General features: G+C 41.5%; 3 protein-coding genes across 4 annotated transcripts in view; 2 read left to right on the forward strand and 1 right to left on the reverse strand.

Moving 5' to 3' along the window:
- LOC121305852 (zinc finger protein 501-like) overlaps positions 1–22,879 on the forward strand; it is a 37,110-nt gene extending 14,231 nt beyond the window's left edge. The window contains exons 3-4 of the mRNA XM_041237504.1: positions 14,022–14,444; positions 21,907–22,879. Of these exons, the coding sequence (XP_041093438.1) occupies positions 14,022–14,444; positions 21,907–22,315 (832 nt within the window). The 3' untranslated portion in view covers positions 22,316–22,879. The remainder of the gene's footprint in view (positions 1–14,021; positions 14,445–21,906) is intronic.
- The window catches only part of LOC121305919 (receptor-type tyrosine-protein phosphatase H-like), a 364,307-nt gene that overhangs the window by 26,248 nt on the left and 313,459 nt on the right, over positions 1–24,600 (reverse strand). The window lies entirely within an intron of this gene.
- On the forward strand, positions 695–7,381 carry LOC121305943. Of its 2 annotated transcripts, none has more exons than XM_041237639.1 (6): positions 695–1,551; positions 3,125–3,322; positions 4,026–4,247; positions 5,469–5,867; positions 5,959–6,147; positions 6,251–7,381. In XM_041237639.1, the coding sequence occupies exons 2-6, from the start codon at positions 3,130–3,132 to the stop codon at positions 6,664–6,666; spliced, it is 1,419 nt and encodes a 472-aa protein (XP_041093573.1). In that variant the 5' UTR covers positions 695–1,551; positions 3,125–3,129; the 3' UTR covers positions 6,667–7,381. The 2 variants fall into 2 exon arrangements, with proteins under 2 accessions (XP_041093573.1, XP_041093574.1); XM_041237640.1 differs by having other exon boundaries at positions 695–1,288.

The raw sequence follows: 24,600 nt of genomic DNA on the forward strand, positions 1-24,600 counted from the left end.
AATACAGGATAGCAGCATAATACATGAAATAGTGCATTAAATACAGTGGAAAGAGCAGAATACAGGATAGCAGCAGAATACATGAAATAGTGCATTAAATACAGTGGAAAGAGCAGAATACAGGATAGCAGCAGCAGCAATAATACATGAAATAGTGCATTAAATACAGTGGAAAGAGCAGAATACAGGATAGCAGCATAATACATGAAATAGTGCATTAAATACAGTGGAAAGAGCAGAATACAGGATAGCAGCAGAATACATGAAATAGTGCATTAAATACAGTGGAAAGAGCAGAATACAGGATAGCAGCATAATACATGAAATAGTGCATTAAATACAGTGGAAAGAGCAGAATACATGAAATAGTGCATTAAATACAGTGGAAAGAGCAGAATACAGGATAGCAGCAGAATACATGCAAGTATTTCTTTTTCTTTGAACAATACAAAACACCTATCTTTCATAATGAAAGCACTATTTACACAAATACAGTTTCTTAACAAAAAATATCACTCGATACGACCGAACTACTAAAAACAAGCTAAAATATGAAGATTATTAATATTGTTATTGCTGTTTTCTCTCCTTTACAGCAAAGTAATATTTGATGAGACTCCTCTCTAAACGCGAATCACTTTGAGCTGATGCTTCCTCCGCCGCGCAAAAGAAGATACCGTTTCTGTTTCGTGCAATGTCACTAGCAGTGGGCACGACTGGTTGAAACCTTTCGCATATTATTGGCTGCAGAAACTCTCTTTAACCCAGCTGGGGAGACTGGCTGGCTGGCTGGGCACCCCCTGTGTAAGCAAAGGCGGGGTGGTGAGGAGAGGAGGAGGCGGTTGTGAAATTGGATACCGGATTGAGCCATGTTGGCTCTTGTGTTGCACTGCGCTGGATCTGAAATGGCTCCAGTTTCGACTTTGTTTTTGCGCTCTCTCTCTCGGGTTTGTTATTCCTCAGGGTGCTCTTTGTGTTTGGATGATGCTGTGTAAATGGTTGCTTTCTTAACGATAAACGATTTGTTTGCGTTTTATTTTTAAACTGAATTGTTTCAGCTGTGAAACGCAAGACTTGAAAGCAAAGAAAGAAAGGGCAACCCACGCCGGCTTCCAGAGAGGCGAGGGAGGCAAACGAAACTGAATCCACTTTGGTTTTACAGTACAGCACAAATCCATTTCAAAACTAAACACACAAAATACGGTTTCATTTTGAATTGCACTGATATCCACACGAACAGAACTACGGTATTAGCAAAGGTATCCGGTGTAGAGCCAGGAGACCGCATGTAAGTGAAATGAATGCTTTTTTTTTTGCCGATTTGTTTTCAACTTGCTTTTCTTTCCCCTCTTGCAGAGATGGGCAGCCTGCACAGTGCGGTGAACTGCACCGTAACGAGTGTAGTAGCAGCGCTTTGCAAAATGTTAACACCGTGAAGGCGGTCCTGTTAATGTTGCGTGTCCCATTGCTTTACACTGTTACAACTCTCTATTACCTGAACGCCTATGGAAGCAGAATGGTTAAAAGGCCGTGTGCGTCATTCCTGATAACGTAAGTGTTTCACTTAGTGATGCTTTTCATCGCAGCCTTTGAGTTTCACAAGTACGCGCGATTGTATAGTGGGAAGCCTCTCTGTCAACACGTGTATACGTAGCCTTTCGTAGTGGACCCCCATCACAAAGCGCTTTACAAGATGCAAGGCTAGGGTGTGTGAGCTATGCATCAGCTGCAGAGTCGCTTACAACAACGTCTCACCCCAAAGACGCAGCACAAGGAGGTTCAGTGACTCGCTCGGGGTCCCACACAGGGAGTCAGTGGCTGAGCTGGGATTTGAACCGAGGACCTGGGTTTCTTTAACCACTGGACCACACAGCCTCCTCTGGGGGTTCATGTATAGAGGCTGTATGCCTTTAAGAAGAAAGGCATGGTGGGATATCAGCTGAACACTTGTCCGCTGATATACAAATGCTTCAGTGCAGAGAGAGGTGCTGTTTTAACAACAGCAGAACACAGGAACCCAGGTGTCATGCGACAGTTGTGATGACGACCAAGCGTGTGCGAGTACTGGCGTGTAAAAAAAACAGTGTCCCACGAACATTATTTATTTATTTTTTTTGTCTGTTGCATCTTCTTTATCAGCCGCAACACTGTTTCCTGTCAGGAGTTGAAGGATGATTTAATCACGCAGCAGAGATCCCAGTTAGAGCTGATACTATCTCCTCCACCAACGAGGAATGGTAATGTAAGATGTTAGCGTAATGAAACCAGTAATGTAGCATGAGTTTTGCACTAAAGCAATGCCAGCTGTTGCAGGAAAAACACATTTCTTTTATCTCACGCTGGCCAGAAAGGTGAAAACAGAAATACTTGGTACCGTAATTAGGAAGTGTACTGCTGAGAGAGAGAAATAAATATTTAGGGAATTTAAAAATTAAATATACTGCATCTCACTTGACTGCAGTAAAATAAACAGCCATTCGCTAAGGTAGCTCTCGGATTGTGCTAATGAAAATACCTGCAATGGATGGCAATGCGCTCGCTGTCGTGTGTTTAATATGAAACAAACAGCAGAACTAACATGCTGCAAATTTTAATTTTATTTTTTTTTACTGAAAGATAAACGGTACCTTGTAATCGTAAGAGCCGTGTGTGTTACATGCTGTCAGATCAGGACTTCACTGACACTGCGCATGGGCACAGCAGCATGCTGTTTCCATATTACAACTGGACACAATGAAAGATGACTTCACCAATTCCACACACATGTTCAGCCTTGCATTGCAAGGGCCTTGATGCTCCAAAAGTCAATGCTTCTTCTTGCCTTGCTGTGAGATGGGCTGAAAGAAAACTCCTTCATTGCACTAATGGAGTACTTTATCAGACACCTCAAGCAGACCACAAGTCTGACTTCTTGTGAGTCCGTCGGTCTGTTCCATTAACCACAGGGGCAATCCTGTTGGAAAAGTGTACTACATATCAATGCATTCAAAATGTATAATATGTGAAGTTTATTTAGTGAGATTAACACATCATTTCCAAAGTGTGGGGACTTCTCTGGAAAATTCAAATCAGAACACTTTTACATGCAATCTGAAATTACAAACCAAGTGTCCCTTTTCTTCAGTGAGAATGGATCAGCCTCACTCAGAGGAAGTTTCTGAGATGGAAACAGCTCACATCAGCCCAGAGCTTCCTGTTCGATGGGTTGTTTCTGCAGACAGGACTGTTGAGATCAAGGAGGAAGTGACTGAGCTGGGGTGCGACCATGCCAACGAGCGAATCCTGCAGGAGGAAACGCCACCTTCTAGCATCACTGAGAGAGGTGAGTGAAGCTGGAATACAGATCTATAGAGGGGGGGCTTCATTGAAGACAGCCTGTGGAATGCACTGCACTAGGAGTTTGTTTATTTTTGTTTGTCTTCTTCACTGTACTGCACCAGAAATAATGTACCCCCCCAGTTTGTTTCCACTAATAATAGAACCCCCCCTCCTTTTTTAGAACCTGCTTGTGTCACTATATAACAATCCTACTGATGACCTAGTTTACATGGAAACAGTGTTTCTTTCTCTAAGTTAGTGTAAACTGGAACTATTGTAGACAGGAAACTGGATTGTTTTCATGATCAGACTAACATAGGTTTTAAAACATGGGATGTTAGCAAGGGATACAGAAAGAATGGCAGCACTTGCAAGTCAAGCAAACTACCCTGCGCTCTGGCAAGTGTGTGTTTAGTGGCTGCATTTACACAACCACACAATGCAAATTGCTAATGTTTAATTGTTTTGTAGAAAACTGTGGAATGTGGTCAGGTGGTGATTGAACAATTTATTGCCCATTGCTCCTGGCCACAGCCTATACAAGGAACAAAGGGATGCATGTCTGCATGGGTTGCACCATGTGCACACCAGGTTAGAATGCAGAATTGAATGAAATGGGCTTTGTGGTCAATAAGAGGCATTCTGATGAGGTGTGTACTTCGTCATGTAAAATATATTTAAAAAAACACTTGTATTATGTTTTTCAGGTACTGAGATGAAATTGGTACATTGTGGTAGAAGACAAGAATCAGAAATGGCATCTTCTCACATTAAAGAGGAGACCCCAGAACTGGAACCCGTCCCCATTAAAGAGGAGACCCCAGAACTGGAACCTCTCCACATTAAGGAAGAAATCTCCGCGCTGGAACCTGTCCACGTTAAAGAGAAGAGTCCTGTACTAAAATCAGCAGACTGTGAACACCTTTCAGGTAAAAAAAAAAAAAAGAACTAAACAGAGATTGAAAGCATGCAGAGATGCAGAGATGCAGAGATGTATTGTTCTGTTCACCATTACTTTCACAACATTGCTTTGAGTTGTTATCAGAATCCCCCTCTCACTTGTGAGACTCTTCTTTACTGAGTCAGTCTTGTATGCTGACGTGTTTTGTTTGCATTAACACTAGTGCCGGGATGGACACGGAACTGTCTTGTTCGGAAATCCGTTCAAGATTCGTTCGTTTGCAAAACATTATCAAAGCTATTGCTGTATATGTAACACTTAAAGTTTCATAATGTCGCAGAAGTAAGAATAACAATAAACAAAGTGGCCACAGACACATTTTTGTATATTAATAACATTGATTTTTAGCTTTTTAAACAGAGGGGACCCTCGCCAAGTTCACGGACGCATGCTTGTTTTTGTAGGAGAGAGCCAGACGCTCCTCCTGTGCGGTGTTGGGGAGTAGCTGGCTAATAGTGGCAAGATACTTTTTTCAGTAGCGAGTTACTGTTAATTTCATGGTAGCGTCTTTACACTTCCTTTTTTCAGGGAAATACAGTGGCTGCTGCTTTAATCTTGAGCTGCCCTGATAGTTGCCCCTAGCAGGGGAGTTTCCCCGTGTGGTTATTTGCACGTGAAGTGGCGATGTGCGTGCACGTCCGGGAGAACAGCTCGAGAGGATATGGCTTGTGGTCGAAAGTAATGGCCACAGAGAGAGATGGGATGAATCTCATTTACTCGTGTGAGCATGACGTCAAAACCCGGGAAATCCACACTCGTTGTCACACCTGCATTTCACTTGAAAATGTGAATGAGCTCGTTCTTTATCCTTAAGAGGCCAACACTGTAAATACTACGAGGCGGTGGGTCAGTTTACTGTGGGCTCCAAGAGGACGGAAAGTTAGTGGCCAAGGGGTTTTATGGTTAGCAATGCTGTACTTTATTGTAACGATAATGCTGGCAGCTTACTTTCTAATAATATTAATAAATAAGTTTACCACGTCGATAGTAAGGTGCATTGATGTGGTAAATTTATTTTCTAATTGCCCTGTACTTCATGCTGTAAACCCAAGTAGGTTTATACAAGCACTTAGAAATGTTCCAGCCACATGCTACAGCTGTGTCAGAATACCTACGCTAAAGTTAAACAGAAAGAGCAGGGGAGCTGTTTAAATGTCTGTAACTGAATGCCCTTGCTTTTGATCACCAGTTATGTCTGATGGCAACACGTGTGCTCCCACCACTCAGCTTCGCTGGACTGAGGAGGAGACCAGGGCATTAATAAACATAGTCAGTGACCTGGGAGTGATGAATCGGCTCGATCGCCCCAAACAGCGCAACCAGCATGTGTACAAGCAAGTGGTTGAGGCCCTCTCTAAACGAGGGATAGACCGCACAGTCCCGCAGGCCAGGGACAAATTCAAAAAGCTGAAGCAGTCCTACCTGCAGGAACGAGCAAGGAGGTGTTGTTCGGGAGAAGCAGGACAGTCCCGGTTCCGGTTCTGGGAAGAGATGAACGGTTTGCTGGGGCAGCGGCCGGTAGCTGCCCACTTGAGTGACACCTCCCAGCATGCTGCTTCTGAGGCGTCTTCCTCCTGTCTTGATCAAGGTACCATCTTGTTTCATATGTACCTTCAACAGTCTGCCTTGCATTTTCCACTGCTTTTTAAAAAGAGTTGTAATACTTTTTGTGTTTCAAGACCCCTCCAGCAGTGAAACTACTGCATCACAGTCTTCAGCCATAACCTCCTCAAGTCCTCAACCACAAGCTGAAGAACTGAGCAAACAGTCCGATTCAGATGCCGCACATGTGGAGAGGCAAGAAAAGGCAACTGAGGCAGGAGAATTGGTGCTTGAGACGCCACAACCTGACGTGGCAGCTAGGGGACGTGAGTGTTTTTTTTTTTTTTTGTAATGAAGTATATATGTGAAATCAAGAACAGCTATTGCAAATTGATATTTATTAATTGTTTTTTTAACCCCCACCCCCAGGACATCGCAATGCTCGCCCGCCACGATGCCTTTTAGTAACGGAGTACAGGCGGTCCAGTCTGCTAGAAATGAGACTGATGCGACACCAGATGCAAGCCGCAGCTGCGAGGCAGCACTTCCTCTTCCTGCAGGCAGAGCGGCGCCGTCAGCACGACTGGTCGAGGTGGATGAGGCAGCAGCGGCGTCAGCATCAGGAAACCGTGGCAATGCTCTCCGGGTTCCTGCGGAGCATTGCAGAGGCCGGGACATCCAACCGACCCATGGTTGACGCCAGCACCAACCTAACTTCGGCTTCTCCTGGCAGAGCACAAGACGGCGGACTGTCTATTCGCCGTGCAGGTCTCCCTCCAAGAGAGATGCCCGTACCAGGGCAAGAAGAGGTGCCCCACAACTGTAATACATATGCCCCTACGTAAATACTACAATAGAATTACAAATGAGCGCATCGGTTGTGTTTTTTTTTTATTATTAATATTTAACACAAAGGTAAATGCAACAAAAACTTACAATAAAGGAGAGCGTCTGATCGCACGAGCCTCCTCAGATCGCTGCTGTCCAATTGAACCTGGTGGCCGAGGTAGCGTTTCCACAGCTCCATGAACATTGGTGACTGGACAGCGGCAATGTCTCTGCCCACTTCCCGGCTTGTTTGTTAGGTAGAAAGAGAGCAGAGCGTGACTGACATCATTTAAGACATATTGCCAAAACACAGGTTTATCGGCTGAAAAAGAAAACTATTATAATCATTTTCTAAATAGTTCTTGCGGTGTGTTTTTTTCAGTTAAAACTTCAAGCCCTGCATACAACAGCTTTGATAACGTTTTGCAAATGAATTCATATTCAGATACTTGCCTGAATCTTCAATGGGTTTCAGAACATGACAAGTCCTTGTTTGCCCCAGCACTATTGTTACTGCCAGACTGAGTCAGATGACAGAAGTAAAGAAGGATTGAATGCATGACAGGGGGATTCTGATAACAGCTCTGAAAGTACGTTTTCATTTTGTGAAAATGAGGCTGATGAAGATGACCTGGAGACAAAACCATCCTTTGATTATAGCAATACACCCTGCCATTCATCTCTGCATGCTTTCAGTAGAGCAATACACCCTGCCATTCATCTCTGCATGCTTTCAATAGAGCAATACACCCTGCCATGCACGCATTCATCTCTGCATGCTTTCAATAGAGCAATACACCCTGCCATTCATCTCTGCATGCTTTCAATAGAGCAATACACCCTGCCATTCATCTCTGCATGCTTTCAATAGAGCAATACACCCTGCCATTCATCTCTGCACGCTTTCAATAGAGCAATACACCCTGCCATTCATCTCTGCACGCTTTCAATAGAGCAATACACCCTGCCATTCATCTCTGCACGCTTTCAATAGAGCAATACACCCTGCCATTCATCTCTGCACGCTTTCAATAGAGCAATACACCCTGCCATTCATCTCTGCACGCTTTCAATAGAGCAATACACCCTGCCATTCATCTCTGCACGCTTTCAATAGAGCAATACACCCTGCCATTCATCTCTGCACGCTTTCAATAGAGCAATACACCCTGCCATTCATCTCTGCACGCTTTCAATAGAGCAATACTCTTTCAGTCTTTGTTTTTTTTTAACTCATTCTGCTGATTCTAGCACAGGACTCTCCTCTTTAATGTGGACAGGTTCTGTTTCTGGGGTCTCCTCTTTATGCTAGAATTTGACCTCCTGTCCTCTACCAAGATGTCCCAATGCCATATCAGTACCTGAAAAACAGAAAAGGTGTTTTTTCATTTTATTTTAGAGATGATGCATTGCACACCTCGTGCAAAGTGTACTCCTTAAATCAAAGTGTAAAAAGAAAGTAAGAACAGAAGGAAAGCCTGATAAAGCAATACACGGATTTAAGGAAACAAACAGCCCTGAATAAAAAGTGATTGGAATTATCCTCAGACCCTGATAGACGTGGCTGTGCTGCTGTACGATGCTGGCAGCTTCAGAGAGCAGGGGTGTGCGATTCATATCACCCGCTCTGCTGCTTGAAAATCAAGCGGGATATTTACGTCCCACCCCTATCACTTCTGATTGGATAGGCTTAGAAAAAGCTGATCTTCTATTGGTAACCCAGAAACAGGCTAATATTTTAATACTTAAGGTGTTTTAAGGTTTTTTGTAAATTAGGGAATAAGTAACACTTCATTCATAATACATGAACCTGACATTTACATGCAGCAAACTAGCAAATAAAAACACCATAGTCGCTAAGGTAAATTGTGCTGTGCAATTAATAAAATGATTATCAATAGTGTGTGCTTGTTGGGATGTTTTTTATTTATTTATTTTTTAAAATAAGTTTACCGTTTAGAACCAACTAAGATGTAGCTTCTTTCCATCTGTTGATGTAGATATCCTTCTGCCTGGTGTTGATGGCTGAAGTGTAGTGCTGGCTCCAGGGATCAGCTCATTTTTCCTCCCCAGCGCATCAGCACACACAACGGCTGCGATGCTGGCTCTGGGGATCAACCCAGTGCGGTCTCCCCAGCGCATCAGCATGACAACCGTCTGGAATGAGCTAAGTAGGGTACATCTCTGGGGTCTTCAAGTGGGCTCCTGGCTCTACATTTTACAATATACGTTATAAGTGAAGAATATACAATGAGTTTACTTGACTTGTGGGTGCTGTCGTTCTTTCTGTACCCCTTGCCAACCTCCCTTGTTAAGTGCAATGATTGATCGAAAATTAATTTCACTGCCCATGGTCTGCTTCATCACAAAATCTGTTCAAGTAACAACAGAAAGTCAAGCTGCCAGTTTCCACTCGCCAGCTCCAAAACTACAGTCTCAGTTTCCACTCGCCAGCTCCAAAACTACAGTCTCAGTTTCCACTCGCCAGCTCCAAAACTACAGTCTCAGCTTCTCGAGAGTTTACGTTTCAGCATGTAAAGCTTCTAACTCCGATTTCAAATGTTACTGTTTACAGTGTATCGAAGCTGTTCTGTGATTGCTCGATTTTTGTGACAAATCGCAAAAAATAGGATTCAGTCCTGTTTATTTTGCGCTGCTCCCGCGTCGCCTGTGTCGTGAAAGGCACTTATCAAAAGTGTGGGTTCTATTCATTTTGCCGCATCCAACATTTACCTGGTCCAACAGAAGTCGGATGCAGACTACGGGATTAACATTTTGAAATGCGCTGCTGCGCACCTGCTACGATACTGCTGAACACAATGTGCGGCAACTAACTCATCTCTCCAAGGGGGGAAAGAAAAAAAAAATCAAGCCAAAAACTGATTGGTAAAGAACTCTTATTGTATGGAGCGTTAATGTGTAATTCAGACAAACACATTAACCATTATCCTCTCATACTGAAAGTCTATTGTATCTGTGTTTTTTGTTTTTTTTTTAATTCCTGACTGCTAGGTTATAATTTCCATGCGGCCTCATCTACACGGCATGCCCGTGCTAGACAGTAGCGCTGTCCTGTGGATATTAATGCAGTCAAAAACCAAACGGATTTGTTGTGTTGTTCGGTGTCTGTTATGAAATGGATTTGCGCTGTGCTGTAAAAATCAAAGCGAATTCAGTTTTGTTCACCGCCCTCGCCTCTCTGGAGTCTTGCGTTCACACCTAAACCGCCTTTAACTAAGCAATTACGTTAAAAAAAAAGCAAACAAATCGTCTACCGTTCAGAAAGCAACCAATTACACAGCATCTTCCAAACACAAAGACAGGGGGACAGCCGCATGAGGAATAACAAACCCAAGAGAGAGCGCATTGCTGAGCAGAAGAACTCGACAGCGGTGCCATTTCGGATCTAGCGCGCTGTGAGCTTGCTAGTAAAGCAGAGCGCTCTAGGAGTCGACATGGCGAACACCGGTATCCAGCTTCATAACCGCTTCTTCTCGCCAGTAAATGAGTCTCAAAAACTGCGGTTAGAGCCAATAGTACGCCGTGGTCCCTACCAGACACGCCTAACTGCTGGTGACTGTATCGTTTCAGCAGGTGGGAATAGAAACGTTGTTTTTGTTCACGCTGGAGAGAGATATATTTTAAGGCATTCTGTCATCTGTTGCACGCTGTTTAGTTTGGGTTAAGTTTTTTTTTTTTTAAGTAATGCATGGATTTGTTGCTCATGCATTACCTGAACGGAGTTCTGGAACAAAGAGTCGCTTTTCTGTTTAATTCAAGTTCAGATCGAGTGGACCCTGTCAGCCGGAGCTGCTGAGAAGCTGAGGTTGTCAACATGATTATTTACTGATGAAACAAGCGCGCGTTAAATTCTGCAGGATGCTGAAAATGTAAAGTTGCATGCTTGCAAAGTAAGACGGGTCTGTGTGTTTTTCTTCGGCACTGTGCGGATGAGATGTTTAATCGATGTCCTGTTGTAAGCGACTCTGCCTATAATGCGCAATTCACAGCCTGCCTCTGTAAAAGCGCTTCGCGATTGTGGTCCACTGTGAAAGGCGCTGTATCTTTATTTTTGTATTATTATATATGAACGGGAATCCAGCGAGGATGGACGTCAGCGTGTCCGTTTCGCTCTTGCAAGACGAGCTCGGCTCTGCCATCGAGCACGCAGTGAAAGCGGCTGTAGACACCGTCTTGTGGGAAATCACAAGAGTTGTGGGCAGTAAATTGAACGAGTTTCAGATTGCAATGGCTGGGAAGGAGAAAGAGAATGAAAGGCTGAAGCTGAGATTGGAAATATCAGAGAGCGAGTTGAAAGCGGTGCGGCAGTGTGTCAGCGCGGCGGATAAAAACATCAAACAAGCTCTAGAGAACAGGAATCCCGACTTTAATAAACAAGACGTGCAGATGAGCGAGAACCGGGGACTACTGACCAGAGTTCAAGGTACATTTAAATTATATTAAACATTGTATCAAATACAGACCCTGAACACAGACCTGGGATCAATTACAACTGCAAGAGTCCAATTTGTAACGAATTGCAGTTACAATGTAATTGCAATGTAACCTTGACACCGCTGTGTAATTGTAATTCAGTTGTAAGGAGACCATGTAATTGATCGAAGTTACAGTTCAATTACGCATTTGTCTGTCGTACGATCATTATTATTGTATTTTCACCACTGTTAGCGACCCAATTTGTTTGAAATAAAATAAAAATTACTTTTTATATATATATATAGCGCCTTTCATAGCGGAGCACCATAACAAAACGCTTTACAAGATGCAACAACAACAAGAAAACCCATAATACTACAAACACAGAGAAATGCATCATACATGAAATAGTGCATTAAATACAGTGGAAAGAGCAGAATACAGGATAGCAGCATAATACATGAAATAGTGCATTAAATACAGTGGAAAGAGCAGAATACAGGATAGCAGCATAATACATGAAATAGTGCATTAAATACAGTGGAAAGAGCAGAATACAGGATAGCAGCATAATACATGAAATAGTGCATTAAATACAGTGGAAAGAGCAGAATACATGATAGCAGCATAATACATGAAATAGTGCATTAAATACAGTGGAAAGAGCAGAATACAGGATAGCAGCAGAATACATGAAATAGTGCATTAAATACAGTGGAAAGAGCAGAATACAGGATAGCAGCAGAATACATGAAATAGTGCATTAAATACAGTGGAAAGAGCAGAATACATGATAGCAGCAGAATACATGAAATAGTGCATTAAATACAGTGGAAAGAGCAGAATACAGGATAGCAGCATAATACATGAAATAGTGCATTAAATACAGTGGAAAGAGCAGAATACAGGATAGCAGCAGAATACATGAAATAGTGCATTAAATACAGTGGAAAGAGCAGAATACATGATAGCAGCATAATACATGAAATAGTGCATTAAATACAGTGGAAAGAGCAGAATACAGGATAGCAGCAGAATACATGAAATAGTGCATTAAATACAGTGGAAAGAGCAGAATACAGGATAGCAGCAGAATACATGAAATAAATGCATTAAATACAGTGGAAAGAGCAGAATACATGATAGCAGCATAATACATGAAATAGTGCATTAAATACAGTGGAAAGAGCAGAATACAGGATAGCAGCAGAATACATGAAATAGTGCATTAAATACAGTGGAAAGAGCAGAATACATGATAGCAGCATAATACATGAAATAGTGCATTAAATACAGTGGAAAGAGCAGAATACAAGATAGCAGCATAATACATGAAATAGTGCATTAAATACAGTGGAAAGAGCAGAATACATGATAGCAGCATAATACATGAATTAGTGCATTAAATACAGTGGAAAGAGCGGAATACATGACAGCACTTGTGCACGTTTGTTTCACACAGACACTGAAGAGAAAGGTGCTTTCAGTGAAGAAGAGGAGGGGCCAGTGATAGAAGCTGTTTACACACATACTGGCCAGGAGTGGTGTGGAAGTCTGTTGAAGATTACAGAGCTGACATTTGTTGAGAGTAAAGAGGTCCCTGAACTTGAAACTGTCCGCATTAAAGAGGAGACCCCAGAACTGCAGTGTGGTCACACCACAGAGCAGGTTTCTAAAGCAAATAAAGAGGATATAGTGAAGCCTGAATCTAGCCATTGTGAGAAGTGCCCACCCGAATTGGTCTGCATGAAACCAAATCAGTCTGAAGACACTCGTTCTAGTGTTGGAGAAGAGGGCAAACAGGGGAAACATCACACCCCTCAGGAAAGAGCCGCAGGTGGAAAGGAGGAAGGAGCATCGCCGTCCACTAGCAGCACAGCGTGTGAGTAAAGCTGAGCACAGCAGTGCAGTCGCATGGGGGTTGCAAGTGTTTCCTTCATAGGTGAAATTTCTCTCCCAGGTCCATTCCTGTGTTTTGTGTAGAAATGCAAAAACAATCAGGATCACTGGGGGGGGGGGGGGTCCGAGTCCGACTCACAATGCTTTGACACAGGGAGCGCTGATATTTAGGAGATCTGATGGAGTCGGACGGAGATTGCTGATTAGGCCGGTCACATGGGCTGTGCTTTCACTTTGCAAGCCTCGCAGAGGTGCATGCGCGTCTCACCTCTGTGTAGCAAGCGTGCTTCTTGTTTGCGCGGCCAGAAGAAGAAAGTTTACAAACGAGGAGGAGGCCATTTGGCACATCTTACTTGCAGATAGTTATATTGATCCTCTTAGTAGTTTATCGATTATAATAATGTGGCATGTAACTATTAAAAAATGCTCTTTTTTTAACTAGATTTGAGCAGAGGTTAGTGATTTGTATCATGTTATAAATCACACAGTGATTTTTTCTAATCTGCTAAAAATATAGTGTTTTTTTTTTAGACTTTGCTGCATTTACATGTCAATTGAATGTATTAAGAAAGCAGTATCAGTTATTTGCTAATTAAAAAAAGAGTTTGATCCAAAGTGGGATTGAAGACTTTGTTGCTGAGAAGAGCGCTTGTACTGGACATTTCAACAGATTGAGTTTCTAAACCAGCGGACCAAATCCTCGATCTTTGAAACACGTCAATTTAAATATTATTATTGAGAGAACTAATCAACCCAGACATTAAATGATCAATTATTGAATTGTTCCCACATTTGACACATGTGAACATGTGATGGTAGTAAATGAAGGCTGGTGTTAACAGGAGTGATATTTAATGGGTTTGACTGTATTCTCATCAGTTCACTCTAGGAGTTGGTCATGGTTATGAGGGGAAGCCCTGCAGAAGAGCCAATGTGTAAGAGTGCTGCTAAATAATCTTTGTCTCTTCTCTTTTTTTTCTCTAGCTGCAAAAGGGAGTCACAAAGGAGGGGCTACATTTCCCTGTGCTGATTGTAGGACCAGTTTCACTCGTTTATCACACCTGAAAATCCATCAGCGCATTCACACAGGAGAGAAACCTTATCACTGCACTGAGTGTGGGAAGAGTTTCACACGATTAGGAAATCTTCAATCGCACCAGCGCATTCACACAGGAGAGAAACCGTATCACTGTACTGAGTGTGGGAGGAGTTTCTCACATTTGGGAAATCTTCACTCACACCAACGCCTTCACACAGGATTGAAACCTAATCGCTGCACAGAGTGTGGGAAGAGTTTCACAATGATACAAAGTCTTAAAATCCACCAGCGCATTCACACAGGAGAGAAACCTTATCACTGCACTGGGTGCGAGAAGAAATTCACACAGTTAGGACATCTTCAAGCACACCAGCGCATTCACACAGGAGAGAAACCTTATTACTGCGAAGAGTGTGGGAAGTGTTTCAAATCGTTACATAATCTTAAAAAACACAAGCGCATTCACACAAGAGAGAAACCTCATCACTGCACAGAGTGTGGGAGGAGTTTCAAACGATTAGGAAGTCTTCAATCACACCGGCGCGTTCACACAGGAGAAAAACCTTCTAAAAAAAAAACTTCTTGAAAAATACTCTCCTTTTTAAATGTTGGAAAGGCTGTGTTGCCTGTTCCCATCATACTTTCTCGTTAAAATGTTGCAAAGGCAAACTAATTAACCAAATTCATAAATATAGCAAGGAGCTGGATTGAGTGTGGTGGTGTTGAAATATATTTTTAGACTAAGTGTTGATTGCCTTTCCCTCAAAGGAAAAATGGTACTGTTTGGGGCACAGTGGTTGTGAATAACTAAGCTACACTCAAAACACAAAGTCACAAACACTCGCCTCTAACTCCTTCTCTATCACAAAGGACTAACTGACTTTTAAAATCATCAGTTATTCAATTAAGGCCCCAGGCACATTCCCACATGAATTCTGACATGGAGGAATTTAACCCCCTCTTGGCCAACCCAATATTCCCCCCACACACATTACACTGGCATGGTTTCCTCTCTACTAGACCAGGCTTTCAATAAGAACAAATATTTAAATATTTAAAAACCTGAAATAAACGAACGTCCAAGAAAGCTCCATATTCAGAACTCCTGCTGATAGGAAAAAGAGACGTCTTCAAGTTTATCTATTCATCAAAAGAACCATTCCCGGCTCGGATACAAGCTTCCGTTTCCAGTCATAACCACAGCATATCCAGACTGCCTCTGCCTTCGTGGCGAAGCATCCATGGAAAGAAAGTATACTTGTGTAATTGTAATCAGTTGTAGTCCAGCATTAGCTGTGACATGTCATTAGAGGAATTGTAATTGAACAAAGTATGTTTTGCACGTAAGTGATAGATGCATAGTCTTTAGCTAGGGTTACTGACTGTAAACCACAGACACAGGGACCTTGTCTGTGTAGCTGAACTGTCAGCAGAGTGACTTCATCACCTGCTAGCAGATCCGTTAGAGACTGAGAAAGAAGAGTTAATGTACTGTGTTCAAATGAAATGTTGAAACTATACTGGATATTGGTAAAGGAATAGGATTCCACTTGTACTGTACTTAAATTCATTATTGGGAAACTGCATGTACATAAATATATATATTCAAGGGATTAGTGCTTCATGTTGTACTGATGTGTATTTTGAGTTGTTGCCTCACAATGATTTTCCTTTCTGTACCATTAGTATTCTCTAATAAACTGCTTGTGTATTTTAAATCTACCTTGTTGTGGTTGAGGGGGTACCTCAGGGTTCTGTCATTTGTTTCCAATCCTTTATACTCTCTATATTAATGATCTAGGAACTAACTTGGACGATACTAACACTACTATGCACCTCTATGTTGATGATTCTATTCCATACAGGAGGTCGAAAGGGATCTGCAGACTGCATTTGACGTCTACAAAAAAAAAACATGATAGACTGTTACTTCATGTATCTCATGATAGACTGTTACTTCATGTATCTAAGACACAAACTGTGTTATTCTGTTCTAATAGAAAGCAGTATACAAATCCATCTTGGACTATTGTTACACTGAAAGGTGAGATAATAAAGAAAGTTCCTTATTATAAATACTTCGACACATAGATTGATGAGCAACTTGCATTTACTCATCATACTGACAAACTGATTTCAAAGGTAAGACATAAATTAGACTTGCTTTTTAGAAATTGGAAGATCTTTTCAGTCTAGCAGATCAACACAGGTGACTACTACTGATCTCCCTGTCTTTGATTTATGGTGATTTATATTTACCAGTTTACATCTACTGAGTGTTTACGTAAACTAGACGTCTTCTACAATTCATGCTGCAGATTTGTATTAGAATGTGCCCCCTTGACTCGTGATTGCAACATGTATGTAAAATTAAGGTGTTTTTTCACTTGCAGGCTGAAGGCTTTATCATTGGTACTGTTTCACCTTGGCACCTTGTTAATTAACTGCTCTGGTTAATAGGTGTGATGGCAACTATAATCTGCGTTCCTGTGATTCCCCCCAACCTGGTCGTTCCAAGGGCACATGTTTGGGTAAAATGTTTTTGCCTATCGGCTTCCAAAAACTTTCAACTATTTTATGATATAAGGAGTACGTTTGATAGTCTCTCTGTTTCTTTTAAATGCTTTAAAAATGACCTCTAATTGTGCATTTGGGTAACTCAGAGGAAGACTGCTTTGACATTTGAAGACTGCTTTGACCACACTGTGGTTGAATCCCGGAGCCAGCATCGCAGCCGCTGTGTGTGTTTTTGCGCTGAGGAGGCAAAATAAGCTGATCCCTGGAGCCAGCATTACACCTCATGTAAATGTTTTGATCCTGATTAAGGATCTGCACGTATGTGAATGTTCTTTGCTTCTAATAATAATAATAATAATAATAATAATAATAATAATTTTTATATAGCGCCTTTCATAGTGGAGCACCATCACAAAGACATGAGTTGAGCGTATTTGAAATCCTTGTGAGAATGCCAGATGATCTCGGGTCGGTAACAGAGTGGGCAAACAAACCGTCAAACGAAATGGGCTGGCGTTTCCCTGGGCTGTCCTGTCTGAATGCTCCACGGTCGGAGCTGCAGTCTTCCTTTTGTTTCACATCTAAACCGTCACTTTAACTAAAACACTCAAACAAAACAAAAAACAAAGCAGTCCTATCCGTTAATAAATCAAGCAAAATACAACCACCCGCCATTCGCAACAGCTTTGGAGTGCAAACCCGAGAGACGAAACATGCATCACTTTGGATGCACAAGAAGACATTGAAGACAAGACAATGAAGACAATGTGGGGAAGCTATAAAAAAGCTATAAAAAAGGCTAACAAGATGCTCGGATACATTGTGAAAAGTGTTGAATTTAAATCAAGGGAAGTAATGTTAAAACTGTACAATGCATTAGTAAGACCTCATCTTGAATATTGTGTGCAGTTCTGGTCACCTCGCTATAAAAAAGATATTGCTGCTCTAGAAAGAGTGCAAAGAAGAGCTACCAGAATTATTCCAGGCTTAAAAGGGACGTCATATGCAGACAGGCTAAAAGAATTGAATCTGTTCAGTCTTGAACAAAGAAGACTACGTGGCGACCTAATTCAAGCATTCAAAATTCTAAAAGGTATTGACAGTGTCGACCCAAGGGCCTTTTTCAGCCTGAAAACAGAAACAAGGACCAGGGGTCACAAATGGAGATTAGACAAACGGGCATTCAGAACAGAAAATAGGAGGCACTTTTTTACACAGTGAATTGTGAGGGTCTGGAATCAACTCCCCAGTAATGTTATTGAAGCTGACACCCTGGGATCCTTCAAGAAGCTGCTTGATGAGATTCTGGGATCAATAAGCTACTAACAACCAAACGAGCAAGTTTGTAAACTTTCTTATGTTCTTATGAATAGGATCCCACACGCCACTCCAGCATCGCGTTGCATAGTCTCCTCCTCCCATCCCGATCCCGCCTTTATTCACCCCCCACAGAGAGGCCAGCCAATCAAACTCGCAAGATTGGGGATAGAGCGTTTCCGCAGCCAATAACGCGCGACGATTCCAACGGGGCACGCCTACTAGACGTGACGCTCTGAAATCGTTACCAGGATATTGCAACGCTGGCTTTGTTTATATGCTGGGGAGAGCCTGCTGATTTTCCACAGCGTTTTATTATCTGATGTTTGAAAGTGTTAGGCTGGGTTAAAATGTCTCCTAATGATTTATATTTTTTTGTGTTCGTGCATTGAGTTCTGAAAGCCGAGACCCTTTTCGGTTTTATTTAAGAACCGTGCAGCGCAAAAATAAAACGAGTCTGTTTGTTTTCTTTTGGTTGTCACGCAAATACTGCTGGCTTTATATAAACGTTAATTCTCAAGTTAAAAAAATAAATAAAAAACACATCTGCTGTTTGAGTCTCAGAGTGAATCCAGTGAGGATGGACTTAAATATGTCCGTTTCGTTCTTGCAAGACGAGCTCGGCTCTGCCATCGAGCACGCAGTGAAAGCGGCTGTAGACACCGTCTTGTGGGAAATCACAAGAGTTGTGGGCAGTAAATTGAACGAGTTTCAGATTGCAATGGCTGGGAAGGAGAAAGAGAATGAAAGGCTGAAGCTGAGATTGGAAATATCAGAGAGCGAGTTGAAAGCGGTGCGGGAATGCATGAGCGCTGCAGATGCGGACAGTAACCAACCTCTCAGAAACATGAACCCCGACTGGAGTGAACAAGACTGCCGCAGGAACGGGAACCAGGGACTATTACAAGGTGAGATTGAGCTTTTGATGGTATTGCTTGGTCATTCAAAGTCTTTTTCTTTTAAACTTTAATCAATTGTATTGATGAGGTTTGGGTTCGAATTTCTCTATACACTTTTAAAGGTCTTACTGTGAGTGCTGTTAGCAACTCGACTCCACTGTCCTAAAATTATACCGGTCTAATTAATACTCCAGACTGTAAGGACGTACTGGTCTCTGTTTGTATATCCCCACCTTGTCTAATTAACGCTGAAATGTCTGTCCTGGTCAAATTACATCTTGTGAAGAGTAAACTGTTCAGGAAATTTAACAAATTTATAGTCCCATTGGGACTTTAACCATATTGCAGGGGATTAGGATAATGATTTGTGACCTTTGGTATCGATATACAGCAACACATTAGTTTGATTAAACTGTTTGCCTCCATATATTTTTAGATAAATGATTGATTTTTTAAATGTGGGTGACTGTCATGTATTTGTGGGTTCCTGATACCGATGGACACAACACACTGCAATAATACTCCTGTATTTTTAAACAGGGCAATACCTGTGTGTTTATTTGTCAAAGTCACTTTGTGGCTTAAGTTTGATACTTTTTAAGGAAAAGCAAACAAACAAAGCCCTAACTCCTCCTGGGAGCGCTAACTAAACTATATAGATTCTCTTTCTAACTGTCAGTTGGATAATGTGCATGCTGACAAATTCCAAACATTCTCAATAATGAAGTTACAAAAACACAGACTCAAGTTCAGGGATTCAGTAATGCAGTCTCTTTGTCAGGACTCGTCTCTAAACATGTCTAAAATAAATGAAAAAATAATTGACTTTGTGATCTGTCTCCTTTACAGTTTTTAATAAATACACAAACATGAACAACACTCATTTATAAAAAAATGTGTAATTGTTATGTGCAGATAGTTTGTCATAGGGCTACAGAGGGATCGTTGACCTCTTATTTAGAATTGGATTCTTGCAAAGTTTCCCCCCCTACAAAGCCCCTACCCCCCCCCCCCACACACACACACACAAGGGGTTGTATCTCCAAAAATTGTCATAATTTGAGGTTGAATATTTTGCCTGGTTTTGTACCTGACCTGTATCTTCCACTACACACAGTGCAAGCAAAGTCAAAATCTTGGCAAATAACATAGAAGGTCAATAGGAGTTGTAATAAATATTTGATTTCATAACACAAAAATATAAAACATGGAAATGGGTGGGATGAAATGTTATTTATTTTTTAATTTCAAAAATTTAATTTCAGCTTCAATTTGAGGCATTGATCACCCCTCTACCGCAAATACTTTAGAAGCAATGTTGGATCCAACCTCATTCCCAGCTCGCCATCCTGTAGTGTTTGGAAAACTAGAAGTCTCTAGAGGACACCATTCATTCATTCATTCATTCATGATTTGTATCTGTTGACCAGGTGTCCAGTGAACTCAAGCAGACACCTGCAGGGCTGGCCTTTGTCTTCCTGGTAGCTCGCTGTCCACTTCCACTGTCAAGCTCCTGGGTGTGAAGAGTTTATTGACTTGGTTGTGTTATTAGAGGACATTCTGTGTTGTCCCTAGCTCTTGTGGGATTTGCTGCAGTGAGAGCAAGTTAATTTTAATTAGGGTGGGGGGAATAAAAAATAGTGTAACTGGGTGCACTGTATCTATTTACAAAAATGTTCAAATATTATTTTAAAAAACACCACCTCATAAACTGTTCCACCAGAATGGTCCAGTGACATCTCTCAGTAGGATTCTGAGAAGGGGCTGGCTTTGAAGGGGAACATGTTTAAGACATTCTGGTAAATGATGCATTTGCATTTTCACAGACTTCCACTGTTTGTTAAAGTGAGGATACATTATATTTCTTATTGGGGAATTAAAAGCAAAAAATAATTACAATTACAAAAAAAAACCCACCTTCTCTTAAATTGTTCAACCTGAATGACCCAGTGACCTCTCTCAGTAGGATTCTGACAAGGGGCTGGCTTTGAAGAGGAACCTGGCTAGTAAGTAAGAGTTACAATTTTGTACAATTTTCTTTCACACAGATCCCACAGAGAGCCGTGCTATATCTGAATCTGAAGCACAGGAGGGGCCAAGGATAGAAGCAGTTTACACACAAGAGGAGTCCTTTCACCAGGAGTGGTGTGCGAGTCTAAAGCAGGTTACAGAGCTGGTGTGTGTTAAAGATGAAGAGGTCCCTCGACTGGAATGCGTTCCTATTAAAGAGGAATTCATAGAACAGGAATGTGTCCCCATCGCAGAGGAAGATCCTACTGAAAATAATGCCTGTACACTTGAGGAGAACAACCTGTGTGATGATTGTCCACCTGAATGGGAACTGGGATTTAGAGGTAATTATACAACACAAGCAACATTGAGCTCTCTGTTAGTTACTAGACTGTGGAAGTGTGCTGAAGAGTTACATTGTTGGTAATTCCAGCTCAATTGAACCTAACCACTATGTCAGTGGCTTGCAAGTTGCAACATAACTGTCCTTGCTATGGTAGCATCTGCTAGATGTGCACCCATTAACATACCTGTTTTGAATGTTATTAGATCTTTACCTTTCCCTGTCTGGTAGACTGTTTGCAGTTGTGCTGTTCCCACAGCTTTATAGTGGTGCTGGGATCGCATGTCTCATCACTAGGTGATGCCAAATCCAGTCAGGTTGCTAAGTCACCAGAAGAAACGTTTTAATACGGCACTTGCATGTAAACCTGATCTTATACTTGTATTGCTCCAAGTTATATTAAGTGGGGTGGAAATCAGTGACTGGTACATGTGTGTGATATTCTCAGGCATTTGTACTTATTGCCACCCATTATATTCAGCCTGGCAAATTTCAATGTGATAATAAAAGAAGACTGGTATCAACAGGAGTGATATTAAGCAGGTTTGACTGTATTCTCATCAGAGTTATGAGCCATGGTTATGAGGGAAGCTGTGCAGAAGAGTGAATGTGTAAGAATGCTGTACAGTAATCTTTTTCTCTTCTTTTTTTCTCTGGCTGCTAAAGGAAATCACAAAGGAGAGAAACCTTATCAATGCGCTGAGTGTGGGAAGAGTTTCACGCAGTTGCAATATCTTAAAAGACACCAGCATGTTCACACCGGAGAGAAACCTCATCACTGCTCTGAGTGTGGGAGGAGTTTCACGCTGTTACAGAATCTTAAAAGACACCAGCGCGTTCACACAGGCGAGAAACCTTATCACTGCTCTGTGTGTGGGAAGAGATTCACCCAGTTCGGACATCTTCAGTCACACCAGCGCATTCACACAGGAGAGAAACCTTATCACTGCACAGAGTGTGGGAGGAATTTCACTCTGTTACAAAATCTTAAAAGACACCAGTGCAGTCACACAGGAGAGAAACCTTATCACTGTGCTCAATGCGAGAAGAGTTTCACATATTTAAGTTCCTTGAAAATGCACCAGCAGACTCACAGAGACAAATCTTATCAATGTGGCGAATGTTTAAAGCGATTCTGTCAGTTATCAAACCTTAAAAGACACCAGAAAAATTCACACGAGAGTGAAGCCCTATCCCTGTACTGAATGAGGGGAAAAAGTTCAGTCAGTTACTGGGTCTTGAAGGACACAAAACTCTTGAAGATACCTAAACACTACGTTTTCAGATCAAAAACCTACACTCACAGATGGAACATATGATACTACATCTTATTTGAACCATTCATCATCTTGTTAACCATTCAAATTTTGTTACATCACATTAGTATATGAAATACAGTGCTGCCTCGCTATAACCCTGGTCTCGGGGACACACAATATCAGAGTTATAATCGAAGAGCGTTATAAACTGGGGAGGACGTGGGGGGCGCCACGGGACACACAACAACACACATCTGACTAAAATACAAAATAAAATAACTCCCTCTCTGTAATGCACATATAGTGAAGCAAAAATGTAACTTTTCATGAATTTAACCATAAATAAAGCACCATGTCATCAACGCAACGTTCCCACTTGTGGATCATTTTAATTAGCAGTTTTTAAACTATAAATAGTCCGGCTTAACGTCGGTCAGGAGTTCTGTTTGAAGCGACAGACAAGTGCGAGAAGGAGAGAGGGGAAGAGGGAATGGGCTCGCCCCAAGTTCAGCTGACAGAGCGGGGCTGAAGCGTCTCGTCTCCCAGAGAAAGCCGCAGCTCCTCTCTAGCAAAAAAAGTGAATACATTAGGAAAGATAACAACCACGTAACATACCTAATATTTATTTAATTATAAAACAAATGTTGAATAAGATGTTTGTGTTATAACGTACCAGGGCGGGTTTTCTTCAGTTCAGCTACTGTATCAAAAGGGAGAGACAGAAAGGGAAGCTAGACTGAGAAGCTGTTTACGGTTTGAACAACACCAGTACTGTATTTACTGTAGAAAGATTGCATGAATCACTAGTATAGGGAATTGGGGGACATGCTTTAGGAGCATTATATCCGAGGTGCATTATAATCGGGAGCCATATAGCGAGGGAATACAGTAGATTGTTATTGTCTGTGCAGTATTCCACTTTCCTATTAGTTTGAACATTATGATTATTATATAGAACTCCCCAACTAACGGGGCTTGCACGGTTTTTATTGGGTGCAAGGAAAGAGTTGCAGCTGTGTCCGATTTTCAGTATCAGAGTTGCACTGAAAAACTAGCCTTCCGTCAGTGCAAGGTTGTGTCAGAACTTAGTGGCCATTTCAGGGCATTCTCTGTTCTTTTTGGCCCACCTTCCAGTTTACCTGCAATTTTCAATTAATAGAACAATCTCTCGCTGGGTTGCGTCTCTTTGACTCATTGATTTAACATCTCGTCCGCAGGATGGAGCACAAGGAGGTGAAGTGACTTGCTCAGGGTCACACACAGTGAGCCAGTCAGTGGCAGAGGTGGGATTTGAACCGGTGACCTTCTGGTTACAAGCCCCGGACTGTAACCACTGTTTATAAGATTTAAAAGGGTACAATTTGGATTCTTCACAGTACATTGATCAGCGTGTGATTTAAATACATAACCTTTACAGTAAAAACAATGGTTTATCTATGTATCTATCTGTCTGCGTATATACACTGTAACTCAGTTATTGTAATTATTCTGAAAACCCTGAACCGAATTTGAATATATTCCAACTCATTTTGTCTCATACAAGTGCACCAATAGTGCTGGTTGTTTTGATGTGTATTAATAACTTTGTCAGTATACTTTTGGGGGGGGGGGGTGAAAGATGTGGGGACCTTCCTGAGTTGATAGTCTGCATATCTGTTTATACTGTAATTTACAGGAAACATTTTCCTTAAATAAATAAGCGAATACTAATCCTACTGTCTCTGCAGTCACTATCTTTATATTTTGTCTTTTTTTTCTAGAACTTTTAGCTGTGGGAATGTCTAGACACAATAAAACTAGCCCTGAACGAAAATGACCCCCAACGTCTCCATCTCCTTCAAGTCTAAGCTTTGGTCAATTCTGAACTTCGCACCTCAGACGTCACATTTTTAGTATATAATACCAAGTTATAATATTACATTTTCTTTGGATAAAGGAAAACACAGTGATTCACAATGCTGTTTCTAAAACGAAATGTCACACCCATAACGTTTTCTTGGTAAGGTTTTTATAAAAGACGCGTGCTACATTTTTTCTCTGCAAAGCTAACCTTTTTAAAGTGTACAGTATGGAATAAAGATGTTGAATCTTTCTTAATAGCAAGACCCCAAATCACCTATTTTATCGCAAGCAAAATATTCATTGTAACCACTAACACCTGGTAATTGTAACAGTTTTAGTATGCATAATATACTTAATAATGATGTAATGGACACTGTCGCTGATAACTA

The sequence above is a fragment of the Polyodon spathula genome, chromosome 45, assembly GCF_017654505.1.
Source record: "Polyodon spathula isolate WHYD16114869_AA chromosome 45, ASM1765450v1, whole genome shotgun sequence".
Lineage (NCBI taxonomy): Eukaryota > Metazoa > Chordata > Actinopteri > Acipenseriformes > Polyodontidae > Polyodon > Polyodon spathula.

What these genes read in the sequence shown, in the direction of transcription:
- LOC121305943 (XM_041237639.1), top strand. Translation starts at nt 3,130, where the DNA reads ATGGATCAGCCTCACTCAGAGGAAGTTTCTGAGATGGAAACAGCTCAC. An exon ending in TTCCTCCTGTCTTGATCAAG is followed by an intron (nt 5,868 to 5,958) that starts GTACCATCTTGT and finishes TTGTGTTTCAAG; the next exon opens with ACCCCTCCAGCAGTGAAACT. An exon ending in TGACGTGGCAGCTAGGGGAC is followed by an intron (nt 6,148 to 6,250) that starts GTGAGTGTTTTT and finishes CCCCACCCCCAG; the next exon opens with GACATCGCAATGCTCGCCCG.